The sequence below is a fragment of the Grammomys surdaster genome, unplaced genomic scaffold (assembly GCF_004785775.1).
Source record: "Grammomys surdaster isolate TR1022 unplaced genomic scaffold, NIH_TR_1.0 98, whole genome shotgun sequence".
Classification (NCBI taxonomy): domain Eukaryota; kingdom Metazoa; phylum Chordata; class Mammalia; order Rodentia; family Muridae; genus Grammomys; species Grammomys surdaster.
The window spans coordinates 3,482,318-3,500,975 of NW_021604577.1; the positions used below are offsets into that span (position 1 = coordinate 3,482,318).

The 18,658-nt window shown below is 35.0% G+C and overlaps 1 protein-coding gene across 1 annotated transcript in view; it reads left to right on the forward strand.

The window, feature by feature from the left end:
• The window catches only part of Mdga2 (MAM domain containing glycosylphosphatidylinositol anchor 2), a 732,366-nt gene that overhangs the window by 564,490 nt on the left and 149,218 nt on the right, over positions 1–18,658 (forward strand). The window contains exon 8 of the mRNA XM_028782361.1: positions 6,113–6,406. Within this exon, the coding sequence (XP_028638194.1) occupies positions 6,113–6,406 (294 nt within the window). The remainder of the gene's footprint in view (positions 1–6,112; positions 6,407–18,658) is intronic.

The window sequence follows — 18,658 nt, forward strand, 5'->3', positions numbered from 1 at the left end:
CTAGTTAGCTAGATGTTACCGGGGCTACAATGACATGTTGACTTAGCAATGAATAAATGAATGAATGAATGAATGAATGAATGAGCAGATAGATAAATACAACAGTAACCACAAAGCTATAGGTCCTGAATATCATATAAATTACCCCTGTCTCCTCTTGTGTTTGTACAAATTAAGATTTTTTTTCCCCAGGAAGTAGCAATATTTATTTACTAGTGCATGGCCAGTAACTTTCCTGGCTTATATCAAAAATCATTAGTAAATAACAAGATGTGAAGTCTAGCAGAAAGGATATATCAGCAAGTCTACCTGTGAGGGAATTTTGCCATATCTAAATATTTTTTTACCCCCAATTGCTTTCAGATATTTCCTACTATATTCCAACACATAAGTATCACCATGTTGTTGTAAAAATTAATGTCAGGACTTAAATTAGAATTATTTTGATTTTCAAGGAAATTTTCTGATTTGTTTTATAACATATGACCCCACCCTCAATAGATCTAAACATATATTTTTTCTAACTTTGGTACATTAAGAGAATTTTCAAAATCTTAACAATTTTTAAGATATTCAATGAAGTGAGTGGTAATCAGAATTTTCCAGTATGATGGTATAGTTGTTTTAAAGAAGAAAATATGGTATTAATGTATTAGAATATATGTAGAATTTCTTTGTTGAATGGAAAAGGAACACGTGGATTAAAATATGTGTGCAGATGATGACACTTAGCTAGCATCTTCTTTCTAATATCCCTTGGCCCCTCATAAAATGCCACTACTAATGACATATTTACAATTATTGCAAAGACAAAATATTTAGTTCTATTTCCCCCCATACATATACATACATAGAGGTGTGTATATGTTTGTGTGTGTGTATAAAATGAAATCCTTCCAGAATATGATAGCAAGGAAAAGATAAGGTACTAAAGACCAAAAAATCAGTCCCAAGCACCCTTCCAGGCCGCTCATAGGTGTTTGTAATTCCTCTCCAGAGGATCCCACACCCTCTTCTGATTTACTGGGGCACCTGCACAAGCAAACAAATTCACATGCAATTAAATAAAAGTAAATATTTAAAAAAGAACAAGATTGTAATTTTTAAAAACTTCCCATTGTTTTTGAAGAGAAAACATACATGCACACACTCGTGTGCTTTTATCCATTTACGTCATCATTGCCTTTGTGTGTGTAGTACTGGAAACCTAGTGCAGAACTCTGTACATATTAGACAAGGACTCTCACTAACTAAATCCCTAGCCCTCATTTGGATTATTTATATCTGAAAATTTTATATAGATAGATAGATAGATAGATAGATAGATAGATAGATGATAGATAGATAGATATAGATATAGATAGATATGTATATATATGTATATATGTATATAATAGTAAATATTCTGTTCATATATATAATATATAATATAGTAAATATTCTGTGCATATATATATATATATTCTTTGCATCAGTTTGTGTCTATCTAGTATGACAGTTCTTGAATTCTTGCCTTTAAAAGTCACTTTAATAAACCCATTGTTTCTTCAAAATCTTCCTTATTTTTATTTTTATTTTTTATATTTTAGTATCAATTATGCACCCTACTCAAAAATATAAGCACCTTGTATAAACTATTTTCCCTAAAACTTTTAAGTGTAACTGAATTAATGTCATATTTATTTTAAGAGTCTTTCAAATATTAGTCTAGTTATTTCACTGTAGGAAATTCTATTTGTTGCATTTTAAAAATAATGCATACCTTCTCATCTTCACATTCCTTTTAAAGTTCAGCACCAGCAAATAAGATGACAAGTATATCTTGATTTCTGGTTGATGATATTATTATTGCTGGGATTTCAAATGGACCTACACGTTTTGAATAATGACATTTTCAAAGTAAAGACTAATGAGTTACTGCTCTGTTTGATCCCAACACAGATGGCATCAAAACATTTTCTTTTTTTCTTCAGTTTTTATTTACAGTCTGTGACACAATGAAAAAGTTGTCAGAAAACCAATTTGTTCAATTTATCTTTTTTTTTTTCTTAATGTTTGAAAGGGGAAAAAACGGATCTTTTAGCAGGACTTTCCCATATCTTCTGTCTGTAGAAACTTCCACTGCAGTATTTCAGTATGGACTATGTCAGAATATATACCTATATTTTCATTTGCAGGGATTTGTTTTTTTATCACAAGGTACAAGCAGATCAGATCGTTGTCTTCTATTTGCTAAAGAACAATAAATACTATAATTCATATAAACGATCTTAAAGAATCAGAATGCAATTAATTGTGTGCCATTATACTGCCTCTCCTTTGATTTAAAATCGATTTGGAGCTTTCCCATTGGTAATTTTAAATGAAAAATGATGGATCACTTTTTAAAACTCTCTCACCAAATGGCAACATCTGTACCATAAATGTACCCAAGCTTCATTCATTTATTTTACAAAATTCTACTTATATGAATTAACTAATTCCAGATTCAGTTCATTTTAGTACGTGTTGCTTTTTAAGATGCTCATGCCTCATGTCAGTTTATTTCTACTGTCTATACTAGTCCAGCTCTGTAACTCTGCCGTCCTGCAGCCCACTCTTTTTCCTTTCTTCCTTACTTGGCTATTTCATGTGCTGTCAGTTTAGACAGCAGAGCCAGTCACCACATTTTACTAACAACATCAAAAACAGTGTCCGCAAAGGACTGACTGTCTTGTCGCTTAGAAATGGGGAAAGTTCTCAGTAGAACCCAAAGAACCCCTGTTCTCAATGGGCAAATGATATTCTCATAGCCAGGAAGTATGAATTTCCAGGCAGTGAAATAGGACAACAGAAGATGAAAGTAGCAACACCCGAGGTAGGGGAGAAGGCTCAATGATAAAAATGCTGGTACGTGTTGGATAAAGGTGATATGTGTGTGGGTAATAGAACATGGATGCCCAATATCTGTATAAATACAGGATATGTGTGATGACCATTCTGGATTCAGGTCAAAGAGTCTGCCTTAATATAAAAGGTAGGGCAACATTAAGAAAGACATCCCATGCCTACACACATACACACACACACACACACTCATGTAAACATGCACTGAAACACACACACGTGTGTGTATACACATATACTCTTGCAGTAATGTAAAGTCATGTACATACAAACACATATGCACAGACATTGTCCACACATAAACATGGAGAAAACGTAACAACATTTGAACTGAATTTCAACATACACAGTAGGCAAGAGTGCTAGAAGACCCCAAGAACCCCATACTTTTAAATAGTGGGAAATAAATTAGTAATAACTGCTTGCTCAGGAGCATCAGGGATACGGGCTGAGTGAAATCTGTAGAACATACATATTACCATGTCATTGAGAACATCATTCAAGAGTGATTCATTTATACCACAAAAAAATACACTTTTCATTGAATAAGTTTTGAATATAGATTGTTTTAATATTTTACATTTTATGGGCTTCTTAGAACCTTGATATGCTAATATGTTTCACAAATACTGGAAAAAAGCAAAAACTGAAGCAAAATATATGAAAAAATAGACAGTACTAGTGTATTAAGCAAAAGCATAGTTCTGGTGATACTGAAGCCCCTACAAGAATTTGTTTTCCTTCTGTACTTCCCCCATCTATGTCTCTGTTCCCTCCCCAATCACTGCCCAATATTTCACTGTCACAATTTATTTGCTAGGTATAAACTACCTTACTGAGTTCCTATTATGTATAAGATTGTTTCCTGGATGCTGACAATACAGCAATGACGTCGTGTGTTCACTCAGGAAGCTCTTATTTTCATTTTGACGTGTAAAATATGTTGTTCTAAGATGCATATGGATAATAAAACATTTACTGTTGTGAAACAAACCATGAACTGTCATCTCACATAGTAACTGGGGAGGTAGGGGACTAAAATCAGTTTGGATAAAATAGTGTATACCGAAGAGCCACGTGCTAACAATAGTGGCCTCAGCTACTCACACTGCCCACCGACATCCTGTTCCTTCGATACTAATGTTTTATCTGTAGCAATAGGTAAATCACACCATCCTTTAAAAGCCTTTGTCATACTGTCATACTGTACTATGGCTTTTCCATGACTGACCAAATCCATCATGCTGTCTTCAGACTTTCTTCAAACAGTGTGCTGAGGAGCAACCATATTGAGGTCTTGGATTTCTTAGTAATCTGGACAAGAATGTGGTTATGATGAAAAAGCTAATGGCGGGGCAGCAGTGAACTGGAAGAGTGAGATATTAGTGGCAAAGAGACAATGTATGATAAGAAAGCAAATGACTTTCCTGAGACATCGGCTAGTGGATCTTAAAAAAAAAAAAGTGTAGAGGACATTTTAAATTATATATATATATATATATATATATATATATATATTTGTAGTATATATCTCACAAATATAAACACACAAATATTAGATAGTATTTGGAAGTAGTAGGCAAGAGGATATGAGAAAACTAGGAAAACTATCATTTTAACTAGAAAATGGCATATATTGGTAATTATTCATTCAATAAATGATTGGTATTTGAATTTGGAGATTTAAAAAACTTGTAATATAAAAATAGATTGCAACTGTAGACTGGCAGAATTTAGAAAAGATAATAATCTCTCCTGTTATCATGTAAAGCAGTGAAAACTCAATAAGAGTAATCATGATCTCTCATGGAAAACAAGTAATGATTCAGAATTTTAGTGTTTAGTGTTTAGAAACTTTGGTCTAAGCAGAATAAGAGAAGTTTATAGAACATTTAGAAATTGTAATGTCTATTTTGTAATTTTTGGCTTAAGAAAGACTCTCTCTGATTCAAGATTTAAAGTCCTTAAGCCTGTGTAGTGTGAACTCCCGTAAGCATAGCACTTGGGAGGCCCTGGAAGTCTAGGCTATGGACCCACACTTATCATGGCATCAGGTAGCAACGAAAGTAAACAGAACATCTTACAGAAGAAAAGGATAACAAAGTGTTATTTAATGCAGTTTTTTTGCTTAGTAAAACATGAGGTAATACACAAAAACATCTATTTTTTAAGCTGTCAAGATAAAAACTGAATTCTGTTTCACTAAGTTTAATTAGACAAATTTAAATACTTTAAGCAAATAAATAATAAATGTACAAAGAAAAATTTTGTACTTTTATCATAGTAAAGTTTTAGGGAAATTTTGGATAGTCAAGCATTTAATTATAATGGTCTAATGTCTTAAGATCTTTACATAGTCATAATATTATAAGTCAAGACATAAATGCTCGCCTCTGACTCGGCCACATCTCTTTGTGCTCTGCTCCTATTGAAGGGTGAGCAACATTATGGCTCATACAAAAAAAGGCAAATATTTAGTTGCAAAACTTTAGAAATTGTTGCTGAGATTGAGTACATTTACCCACGGTTTGGCTTTGGGGAATTATATAGAGTAAATATTTAAAGCAACAGCAGTCTGTTAAATAGTCTTTTAAATTATATTGTTTTTATTTTTCATTTAATTTACAGAGGTTAATTAAAGTTTGGATGCATACTTGGACTGATATATGTTACAATAAATCTGACACATTCAAAATATTCTAATAGAGGGAGCTTTAGTTAAGATAATATAAGACAGATAATCTTGTGAACTATCCACCATGAAGTCATTTGTATTTCTTTTTACCTCTTGTCAAAGACCAGGGCATTTAAAGTGGTCCTGTGATGACCCTGTGAAGCCAGTGGGTATGGATGCTAGGAACGTAGTCTATTCCTCACTTGTAGAGACCATGACTTCTTGGACTAGCTTCCAGTGTCATGCAAAATTGTCAGTGTCTTCATTTCTAATCAAATCAATGTATTTGGCATCCTAGGACTGGGTGTTCTCATTGGATAAGTTTTAATATTAAATATTTACTTCTTAGGATTATAATTTAACTCTCTTTATTTTCTTAATAAAGAGAGTTGAATAGAAATTTAAAATCTTTACACATATCTTTAAAATATTGGCACATAGTAGGGAAGTCATCATATGTGTTAAATGCAATTTTATTACTTTATTACATTTACTGTCACATATATTACAGTTTATACTAACCTTGAAAAATTTTCTTTTTCCCATTTCAAGTTCCACCCAATCTGACTGTTCCACAGGAAAAATCACCTTTGGTCACCAGAGAAGGAGACACAATAGAACTTCAGTGTCAAGTAACTGGGAAACCAAAACCAATCATCCTTTGGTCTAGAGCAGATAAAGAAGTCGCAATGCCTGATGGGACAATGCAAATGGAGAGTTACGATGGAACCCTCAGGATTGTGAATGTGTCAAGGGAAATGTCAGGGATGTACAGATGCCAGACCAGCCAGTACAATGGATTCAACGTGAAGCCGAGAGAAGCCTTGGTACAGCTCATTGTACAGTGTGAGTAAATTCCCTTTCCCTCGGTTTCTGTGCAGGAATAAAGAGATGATGGCACTTCTGTATGAACAGAAGACATGATTCTTAGCATTCAATCCGTGCGAAATATTTCTGCACAACAGCTGTCCAACTCAAACGACAGTTGCCATTTTTCTGGTTATTGTTTAACTACTGGAAAACGGGTATTTTCATGTACACGTTATGTTTATGGTGGTGTTTGAAGCTGGAGATTCAATAGCTGTAGTGGTTAAAAGCCATCTGGGTGAAGATGGAAGTAACTTCTAATTCAGGTTACAACCTCTCTAGTTTTCATTTTCCATGTCTTCTTTAAATAATTGCATGCCAGTGGACCAAATCACCCATCCCTTTAAGGAATCCCTTTGCTTAAATGTGCATATCTGATCATTGAAATGCTACTTTTCCGTGTATGAAGTCGTTGCAGTAGGTTGCATAGTTATCTAGTAGTAGAATTCATGAGGATCTTATATGATAAATTTCTGCTCATACTATCTAGCAGATAAGTGATTAATTATGAGCGAAATAAGATCATTCTTGAACTGCTTCTATTGAAACTATGGCTGTGTTTCTTGCAAAAAAAAAAAAACCTCTAGACGCTATGAGATTAATATTTACTCTTAGAAGTAATTAAACCAATAAATTTAAGAATTGATTAAAAACTCAGCAATATGACTGGTACTGCTTACATTGAGAAAAACAGTAAAAATTAGCACGCTATTGTAAAATTTGGTCTTATAATAGCAGATGATGAGAAGTATTGTACTGTTGTTTCTATGGTGACAGGAATGTGATTCAAAAAGATGCCAATAGAAATCATTAAAATTCAGCTCCTCTGATGTAAGTATAAAAGTACAAAGCGCCACGATAGAGCAGGATGCTGGCTATAAGCATTCCACTCTGAGCCCAATGTTCCCACCCTTTCAACTCTGGAAGTTAACACCAGCACCCTTTCCGGGTCCCCTCAGGGATGTCACTGTGTCTCTCAAGAGTCTTTTTTACATATATTACTACTTCTACCGAAGACTCTGCTTATGTGTCTGAGAATTTTCCAAGCACGAGTAGCTGGTAACTTTTTCAAATGTTCCTGCAAGAGTCAGTTTGTGTTCTAGGAACATCCTGCCTGCCTGTGGACACATACTGCATGCCTACATAAGGCTTGCTCCTCCAAAACCAAAAGCGAAGAGATTCTGATAATACTTTTTAAAATAACAAACATTCAGAGATTTCATTATGAAAATTATAGTGCCTAATTTTATAGCAATAATACTGTGATATTACTGATATAAATATAAGATACTATTCTACCATTCAAACACATACAGATACATGGATATACAGACAGGGTTCACTGCATCCTTTACAGCAAATTCCATTATTCTATACCTCTAAATTTTATTAATCTTTATGTGTGTGAGGGTGGTATGTACATGTGTATGCATATCTACACACAAATAGACAAACAAGTGTGAGCTTCTGTGGAGGCCAGAAGTTGACATTGGCTATCTTCTTCAGTCACTTGAATTTTTAGACAGATTTGCTCAGTGATCATGGTCACTAACTAGCTAGAGTGGCTGACTAAGGGTAAGCCTGTTTGTAACAACCTGGCACTTGGGTCACAGATGCACACTAAACTTTTACATGAGTGCTTAGGACCCAGTTTTCAGTAAGCACTTCATTGACGAAGCCATGTCCTTAGCCCACAAACTTGTTTTCTGCATTGTGTATTCCAAGCATAATACATTCATATCGTAGATAATTGGTGAAATTTAAATCTATGTGAGTACCAATTAACAAGTATATAAATATATATAAATATATAATCAAATATAATTACAGATACACATACTTCCTGGTTCTGGTATCTTTTTTAAATTAAAGTGTCAGGAGTATGTGAGGATTTGTTGATTACTGTTTCACTACGTCCACAGTGAACTTAGAGAGATCTACCTGCCTCTGCCTCTCAAGTTCTAAGATTAAAGGCTTGAAATTCCATACCTAGACATTTAATTTAATTTCTTCAATACATTTTAAAGTATCACACCTAGCTATAGTCATAAATATCGTATTTCATTCATACTATTCTTAGTCATCCTTGTCCGGTCCTCTCTCCCTATTTGCTGGTCCCTGTCCTTCCCACATTAGCATCTTTCTGTCCTCTTGTCAATATATTCCATTATATTCTTTTAACATCTTTTTACTCTCTTCCCATTGATCCCTTAGGATTGAAATATAAAAATATAAATGAAAATAAAAATAAGAAAAATTTTTTAAAAAGATATTAAAACTTTGAAATTGCCTTTGAAATGGAATTGCCTTCTTCTCTTCACTGTCTTCTGTTGAAGTTTCTTTCATTTTCCGGGGAAGGAATATTTTTTAACTATTAATCTTTTATTATGAATTGATAATGTTGAAAGTATCACTCATAGTTCATAACATAGCCTATAAAAATAAGATTTTTTTCTTTTTTTTAACTGGTTATTTTATTTACATTTCAAATATTATCCCCCTTCCCAGCCCCCCCCCCACAAATCCCCTACACCATTTCCCCTACTTTCCTGCTTCTATGAAGGTGCGTCCCCACCCACCCACCCACTCCCACCTTACCACCCTAGCATTTCCCTATGCTAGAGCATCGAGCCTTCACAGGACCAAGAGATGTTTGTAGCCAATCATCAGACTGAGCATGGGGACCCTGATGGAGGAGTTAGAGGAAGAACTGAAGGAGCTGTAGGGATTTGCAATCCCATAGGAAGAACAATAATATCACCCAACTAGACCCCCCAGAGCTCCCAGAGACTAAACCACCAACCAAAGAGGGACTCATGTCCCAGCTGCATATGTAGCAGAGGATAGCAATATCTGGCATCAATGGCTGAGAGGACTCTTAAACTCAGTGACTGGGACAAGTTGTCACTAAGCCTTCCAGACCTGTTTTTGAGAACCCAGTCTCAAGTCTCAGGTCCCATGTTCAATACCCTGCCTGATAGTTAAGACTTTGTTGACTTAGGCTCTGTGGTAGTGTGCTTACTTGTATAGAAAGATCGGTGTTTCCCACAGCTTGTGACCCCTTTGTGGGTCACATATCAGATATTCTCCATGTCAGATATTTACAATGCAATTCATAGCAGTAACAAAATTACAGTTACGAAGTAGCAATGAAGATAATTGTATGGTTGGGGGTCATAACATGAGTAATGTATTAAAGGGTCACACTATTAAAAAGGTTGAGAACCGCTGAGCTAGAGGAAGGTGGTCACCACATTGATATCATTGCTCGGTGTCATTTGCCCAGACATGTCAGGAATGTTTCCATCTCTGTCAACTCAGCTGAGGATGTCCATTGAAAAGCTCACCTTCTAGCTCTACAGCCTGTGTCACACCAAATCTCTTTTAGAGTTTTGTTTCCACAGGCCCTGCTTTGATCTCCGCAACTCAATGAGTGTCTCTCTGGTTAGTCATTCTTTTCCTATCCAGAGACTTTGTAAGTGAAGGGACAGCATTTTCCCTTCTAACCAGAGCGATAGAAAGGTTTGAAGAATTCTACCCTACTAGACATGTTTCTTACTTTCTAGAATAATCCAAACCATATCTCTCAGTCCTCTGAACATGACTGTTCTAGCATTGCCTCTCTGCCCCTGCCTCCACTCCTGATGTTTGTTCTCTTTCCCTGTTCACACTAATTCTTCAAACCCCTTGAGTATGCCTATGTCCTGTCCTATCTGGATGGACCCAGAGCCTTGCACTCTGGGTCAAAATTAGCATTCCTCCCTTACATTATTTTGCCAAGATATTTTATCACAGCAAGCTGATGATTAGCTATGACAATTGCCTCCCACAGAACCCTGCTGTGACTCTGTAGAGTTAACGTGATCAGTACAGAGATGTATGAGAACCGAACTGTTTTTATAATAAATATCAATGTCAATTGAAGTTGCTTATTTCACTAATGTTCCTTGATTCTTGTGACCTTTATTTTCCTTTCATAATATAAATTAACTTTATAGATATTGAAAAGGCTGCATTAGAAGCATGAATGATGAGTTATAACTTGGTTTTTAATTTTACATGCAAGGGTGGCATGAAAACTCTACACTTGGTGCTGCACTGTCTCCCAAGAGAGCCTCCATTTAAAATATTTTCTTTAGCCACAGAATCTTTATCTTATAAAACTATTTATTACAATATATGTGCCTCATGGCATGTAGCTTACCTTTTCTGGGTTTTACTTTTCTTATTTCCAGACAAGGGGAAATGTTTGGAGTTCTCATTAGTATTTACAGTATCAAGCTATACTGAGAAACAACAAGACTCTGTAAACCATATATAACAAAATGGAGAATATGATTATCAGTATGATTCTCATTGTCTTAGCTTGTGACTTATGCAAGGTTTTAAAGTAAAAATCCATTTTTGTACTTGCAGTTTTCATCCTAGTTCTAGTTCATACTTCTTAACGTAGTATGCCGACTATAACAAAAATATTATAATCTGCTGTCTCATACATAACATGCATTGCTTATATTTCTGAAGGTGTGAAATCCATGATCAAGTGTAAAGCTCCTCTCTGCTTCATACAGGACACTAGCTTTTTATCTGGACTTATGCGGTATTATGGTGGAGAGTACTATTTCTCTGGCATCTGGTTTATAAGGCCACCAATATCATTCATGTGATAGCGAGCTGTCCCACGCCCCTCTTTCCAGTGCCTTGCAACAATCATTGGATTTCAACCTATGATTTTGGTATAGAGAAATGCATTCAGATTACAACATGGGTTTGTAATATTTAAAGACAAATACATCCCTTCTCTACTCTTAACTCTCTTTCATGTCAAAGCAATGTGTGCATGCATATGCACATACATGTGTGCTTGTGTGCGCACGCATGTGTCAGTCTCTGTGTGTCTCTCTTTGTGTCTGTGGGAGGAGTGGGGTATATAGACATAGGCAGATATTCACCAACATTCAGAATTGAACTCGGGTCTTCACATAGCTTATAAATTTTAGCATCATAATACTTACACGTATACATAGGTACATTTTTTAATTTATTGATCAATAATGGGGTTTTCTATGCCAGAGAAAAGTTAAGCAATGTTTCTCAAACTGTGGGTCACCTCTATCTCCAAACCTCTATCTCCAAAAATATTTACACTATGATTTACAACACGAGCAAAATTACAGTTATGAAGTAGCAATGGTTAGGGATCACCACAACAACTATATTAAGGGGTCAGAGAAGCAGGAAGGTTGAGAACCACTGGGCTAGAAACAAATTCTGTTTGATAATAAATTTTAATTTTCTCTTCTTGTTTTAAAATATTCTCTGCCTGAAAGTAGGTTGAGGAGAGTTTTTCGTTTCTAGGGCGATATTAATACATTCAGTGTTCATTTTTCCTACTTTTAATGTTAATGGTTATTAACAAGAATTCAGCATTTATTATACAGCATCCCTTTGTTTGGATTAAATGACTATATTAGCTCTTTCATTGTTTTCAGTAGTTATTGGAAGCATTAATCAGCTGAACCCTGAAGCAATGTTAATATTTTGAAAATATTAATATTTATATTTTCTCCCAGCCTGTCTACTACCTCCTCCTTGTCACTAAGACCTTTTATTTACAGAAAAAAAAGAAACATTTGAGCTTCTAAGATACTATTCAGTTTAAATTCTGTATTTACAATTTGAGGAAATACTATCTCGGGTCCACATATCTTATATGTGAGTATACATACCGTCCTTAACTCATTTATGTATTTTTCTTTACTCCTAATATTTGAAAATATAACTTCCTGTGTATACAAATTACATTTCCAGGAAATTTTTTGAATGAATTTATTATAGCTAAACTGGCATTGGATTCCCTACCATTCACCAGTTTGGGTTTCTTCATTCTTCCAGAGAATAGAGCATCATTGATAACCACATAAGAGATAAATGAATGCCTTGGAAACTATCCAAGAAAACATTAAGGGACTCTCCCTCTCTACAGGACTTCTCAGAACAGGGAAATGACCCCATGCGTTAGGTTAAGCATCACCTGGAAAAGGATGAGATCATCCAGCCTATGGCCTTTATGAAGATAATCAGTAGTTTCCTTTCTGATTCACCTTTTGCTTCTGTCTGAATGTAGATGCAAGATGAGCTTGCTTAGGGAAAAATGTATCTATTAAATGTGCTCTATAAAAGCCTGTGTACAAAATTGAAACAGGAAATATCTGGTTCTAACAAAATGATTAAAAGTACAGTTTAAGCCAGCCAAGATTTGTGTTTGATTAGTCCAATCAGCTAAGTACTTCTGACCAGCATAACTGTGCAGAAAGGAATTCAAGCAGTGCCTACAAGTCACCTACCTACAAAACTCATTAAGCTATGGCATGAAACTGAGTGTTTGTGAACTGAAACACTTATCATCTCTTTTTAAAGGGACGTTCTGCTACCTGCTTTCTCTCCCTCTCATTTCATTGAAATGTATCCTCTTCTTAAATCAAGGAGCATAGACATATGTAACTATCAAAATTCAGTGTATTTATATTCCTTCTTAATGTTTACAATATCTTTTTTTCAAAACGTAGAATCTAGGCATTACCAAATTCTTTGAGATTCCTTATAAAATTAAAAATATAGTAACAATAAACCATAAAAATATATCATAGAGATGAACAACAGAATGTCACATGATCAAACCTATGCCTTTGACTGCGAGCTTGTCCCAGCACTATGAAGAAGAAGGAGGAGGAAGAGGAAAAGGAGGAGAACAACAACAAGTCAGGTGTCTCAGTGAGTGAACACTAAAACAAGCAAGAGGGAGAGGTGGAAGGATGGTATTATGAAAGATGGGAAATTCTAACACTGCAGCAAGTGATACTCTTACAGAGAACTCCATCTAACTACTGGTATTGATCACACAGAGTTTTAGCTTACATGTTGTTAGGAACTTTACCTTCAATCATAGGCAGTCAATAAGCAGACTATTTTATTTTATGTGCATGAGTATTTTGATGCCATGTATATCCATGCAACACATGGGTGTCTTGTACCCTTCGGATCAGAAGAAGGTACTGGATTTCCTGTAACCGAAATAGATATGAGCAATCATGTGGGTGCTGGCAATTGAACCCAGGTCTTCTGTAAGAACAAGCATTCTTAACCAGTGAGCCATCTCTACAGTCCATGTTTTAATATGAAATACCGTGTATAGAATCTTGTTTTGTATATAGTATATTAGGTGATATTATATTGTACTCATTTTTTTCTAAGTGTGCTAAACATACCAAAAATCTTTTTTGCTATAACTACTTTCTTCCTCAGACAATTATTTTAACTGAATTTAACATCAGATTGTCTCACAGGAACATGAGAGAGAAAGTTCAGATTACTCCCAGGCCTTCTAATGCCCCATCTTCTAATAAAACCTTTAAAATGTAGGATGTCAGACATGGTGGCAACGCAACTTTAATTTCAGTACTTAAAATACAAGGAAAAGCTAATCTCTGTGGGTTCAAGACCAAACTTGTCTACATACACAGTTTCAGACCTGTTAAAACTACATAGTAATATCCTGTCTCAAAACAACAAAAAACAAAGAATTTTTTCCATGATTTGGGAAAGAATTTTTCTGGAATCTTATGCATAGAGGTACTGGCTACTGCAAATCTGGTAAATGTACTTTCCTGACAGAATTTCCCTGCCAGGTTGTAATTATTTGCTGGAAGAGGAGGTCCCAGACTGCCAATTGTAATGTTTGGAGACATTCCTCAAAGTTAATTCTGAGAGTTAATCCTTCTGCATGCCATGACAATAAAACATATATCCATTTATGTTCAAATATTCCTTAATTGATACAAGAATGCTAGATCAAGAGCCACTGTCCTACTAACGGTGCACACACAAGGAGACAAAAGAACCGCAGAGGAAATGAAATTGTGGTACATTATTCTCCCACGGACAATGTATGCTTAGAATCATTGCATAGATCCTTTCCAGAGCTCTCGATGAGACCTGCCAGCTTCAAGAGTTACTTCACTAAGTTCAAAGCTATGTGATATCATATATCAGCCACCTCCTCACCCAGAAGCACCTTAATACAGAAATGATGTCAGGATCAGGGCTGACATACCTTGCTTGTCATGTTATGAGGTCGTCAGTGCTAGAATCTTACAGAAGGGAGTTGTAATGAGCAGGGACATAGGTGAGCTTTTGCTCATGTCAAACTTTGTATTTCACCTACATCCTCATCTGCTAAGGAACCACAGCAGTTCCTGTACTGTGCAGGATTGTTTGTTTCTTTAAAAATGTGGTCACATTTTCATTTACTGCACAAACAAGTATGCTCCTGAGATGTTCCTTTTTCAATACACTTTTAGAATAGAAATTCTAAATTTCGATTTTCTATTCTGTGAAATGCTGTGTCTGTATTCTTTCTTGTAGGTTTTTTTGGCTCCATATTTGTGTTCAGGTAGGGAAAAAAATCTATATTTCACATTCTTCCATCTATCCACTCTTGTTCTCCTTACAAATTCCTTTATTCTGGTGAATGAGTTCTTTCTTAAAGCTCTCCACATTTTAGTAAACAAAGCCAAAGTTCTTCAAATTGAGACATCATCACTTAAGCTGAGCATATGTTGTGAAATTTAAATAAGTTCCTCCTTGATTCAACGCTCTTAAGACTTGCTTAGAATGGGAAAATTGCTTTCTCTTTGATTCTCATCTATTTTCAAAATGAAAAAGTTGTCATATACTTTTCTTGAAAATGAGTAGTGGACATTTTTTATATTTTATATTATCTTAGGCTTTCTTGAAAAAAATAAATAATGTAGAAACTGTTTTTGCTTTCATTACATTATATGTGTGTGTGTGTGTGTGTGTGTGTGTAGGTTAGGGACCTAATTGTGAGTGTTGCTTTTCTTATCATGGGGTCTCAGAGATTGAGTGCATGTAATCAGGCTTGGTAGCAAAGACCTTTGCCTACTGAGCCATCTCTTTGACACTTGAGTAGTGTCTTTAAAATAGGGAGATAATTATACAAAATTAATACAGCGAATATTAAAAAGAATAGAGAGCTGTACATTCATTTAAAATGTGAAGATACTTTTTATCATTCTTGGCTGTTGCATGATCTCCATGCATGTAATTTGAGCTACTTGGTATCTACCATTATCAACAATTTTCCTGAAGTTCTCATGTCTGAGCATATGAGCTCACCTACACTATGGAGTTTCATAGTGTGTAGTATGAGTTGATTGACGTAGAATTTTATAGTTCAGTTAAAGATATAAATAATTTCAGTAGTTGATATTTTTCCTTCACATTCTCACATAAAACCCTAAGGTACAAGTTTATCTACTAATCAACTCCATACGTACATAAATGAGGATCCATATGTCATAATACCACATATGTTTGTGTATGCAATATCCCCTAGCTGCCCATTCATCTCTTTGCATCCATATAAGTTTTAATTCCATTTAAAGGACATGCTTGTTGAAGGAACACTTGCTCTGACTAATTCAGTCCTTCTCCGTTGTCCTTTATGACAGCAAAGTATATACTGATTCTATTTTAATCCCATAGTCATGCTTGAGTTGCTATTTATTCCTCCTATCTCCAAATCACATTTTGTGCCTACTGTCTCCTGTTCCATGCTTGGCAATGTAAAGGCTTATCAGCCCTGTGCAGATCTTCCCCAAAATGTGTATGTGAGATATTCAGCTGGCTTCTGCAAAATGTCAAGTAAGTTTCCTGATAAATTCTGAGATCTGATATAACTAAAATAAAACTTGTAGTAATTCCCCTGAATTATCTTCTTCTCTTCTAGGAACTCATGTTGCAGCTACCAGGGTTCCTCTCATCTATAACCAAGCTACACTCATCCTTCGACTTTCCTTACCCCAAATATGCATGGGAAACTCGGATAACAAATTCTGGAATTAGAGGCTTTATTTAATACTACTTTTCTACATTCCCCATCATTCCCTTAAAATACATTTTTACGTTTGAAATGATTACAAAAAAAAATCAACTAACCAAACAAACAAAAAATTCTAGTGTGAATTAAATATGGTGATGCTTGGAAATTATTTAGGTCAATAGTTGGCAAGAAGTCAGTGTATTATTTTATATTCAAAAATCTTTCCCTGAATCTATTCTTTATTATTGGTTATTTTATTTTATTACATTTTAATGTTATAGCCCCCTCCCAGTTTCCCCTCCACAAGCCCCTATTCTTAATTCTTGATTATAATTTTCAGTTTCAGCATGAAAACTTTATCCCATGCATGAAATCCCTACTATTTTCTCCGTCTCTGATGGTCTCTTTGCTTCCATACTACTACTGCCAAATGCTTATTCGTGTATGGGGACAAAGAATGTCAATTGCAACTGGTAGACCTTTGTTAAACTGTTCCGAAGTAGCTCCCTTTGCATTTAATCCTAAGACTAAGTCCACCAACATATGATTGGTTTGGCTTGGGTAGACACATATATGACATAGAGATAGAAATGCAAGCATTTTTTTGCTCTAATATTTCTGCATGATTACATATTACCCAGGTCTCTTAACTGACTGACAATGCCTTTTATCCTTTGTTGAATTTATCATTCATGTTGCAATGGAGGTGAGAAACCCATTAGTTCATTGTCCTGAGTACTTCTAAACTTGGTGGTTTGGTCAGTTCATGGATCCCACTCTTTCCCCACATTAAGGCATCACTCAGATGCCACATCTTCCGTGGCACAGTCTGACTTTTCCATCTGTATAGTCACATTTTTTCCACTTCCAGTTTTGTTGATAAAAGCAAGGTACCACACACAGTGTTTTGGGCTCACACTGAAAAGGGCTATAGGCAAATCTAAATACAAGAATGCAGAAATGTAACTATATGGGGTAGAATCTAAATCTTGCAAAGGATTCTAAATGTCTGTGGTACTCATCAGAGTTATGCAAGCTTCCCTCACTCTCCCTCTTCCTCCCCCCACTCCCCATCCTGCCTTGCCTCCCCTCTCCCTCTTACCCAGAGATTGTTTCCTATGTAAACAAAGGGTGAAGGAAAATAATCTTCAGATAATCTTACATTTTAAGCTACTACCAAAACAACTGTCTGACTTATATCCAATATGTCAATAACAATGTGTGTGTGTGTGTGTGTTATACATACTTGTGTAATGATTTCAGGAATCTCTATGCTATTGCATGCTTAAATTAAAAAAGAGAACCAAATTTATAGATTTGCAATAGATTTTTAGTATAAAAATAATTCAGATGTGTTATAATGATGGAAAAGAATACAAATCTACTTGAAAAATTAATAGCACAGACAATTACATGCACTTGCCTTTGCCAAATGCAGCATCTAGAGAAAATGATGTACATAGCTGAAAAAAATCAGAGTGAGTGACAAGATTTAAGTGCCTGATGATCAATTTTTAATTCATAAGATCATTTTACCATAATCTTTCCTATTGTTCGCTTTCTGATTAACTCCCACTTAGACTGAGGATGGTTACTGAGTAGAACCCTAAGTCCGTGAACTCCTTCAAATGTCATTCACAAAGAATCCTGCAATTTTCCAATTACTTGTTTATAAAGAATATGAATCTGTGATATTTATTAAATATAACTGTGGAGGTTCATTCTTGATGAAATCAAATATCCACATGAATAAAAAGAGAGACATATACTGTAGTGCTTGGAAAATCAGCTTAATTGACACCATTTTGACTCCACATCTGTCCCTATGAAGATATTTTCTGTGCTTATCTGAAGAAAATAAAGTTCACAAAGGAATATAGAGATACTGCTGTCTGCAAATTAGTGTAACTTTCTGAAATGCCATTTTATGACAAACTTCATTTAAATTTATATTTCTTTTATCATTGGCAATAATTTATTTTGAAACGTTTGTAACATTTTTTTTCCTAAAAGAATCCCGTTAAATAAAAGAAAAAGTTCTGCTTTCCAGTCTTTTAAAGACATGATACAATTTATTTGTTTGAATAAAACCATTAGTTTGCTTCACAAAGACACATTGATATTCTTCAACTACCGAAAAGATTTGGATTTAAATGACCATTTCAAAAATATCTTAGACAGCACTTAGAGTCTGGAGAAATCATTATTTTCTTCTCTCTCTCTCTCTCTCTCTCTCTCTCTGGAGGAGATAGAGACAAACAGACAGAGAGTGCACACACAAAGGCTGGAGAGCAACTTAGCTTGTTTATCAGACATTCCTTTCATCT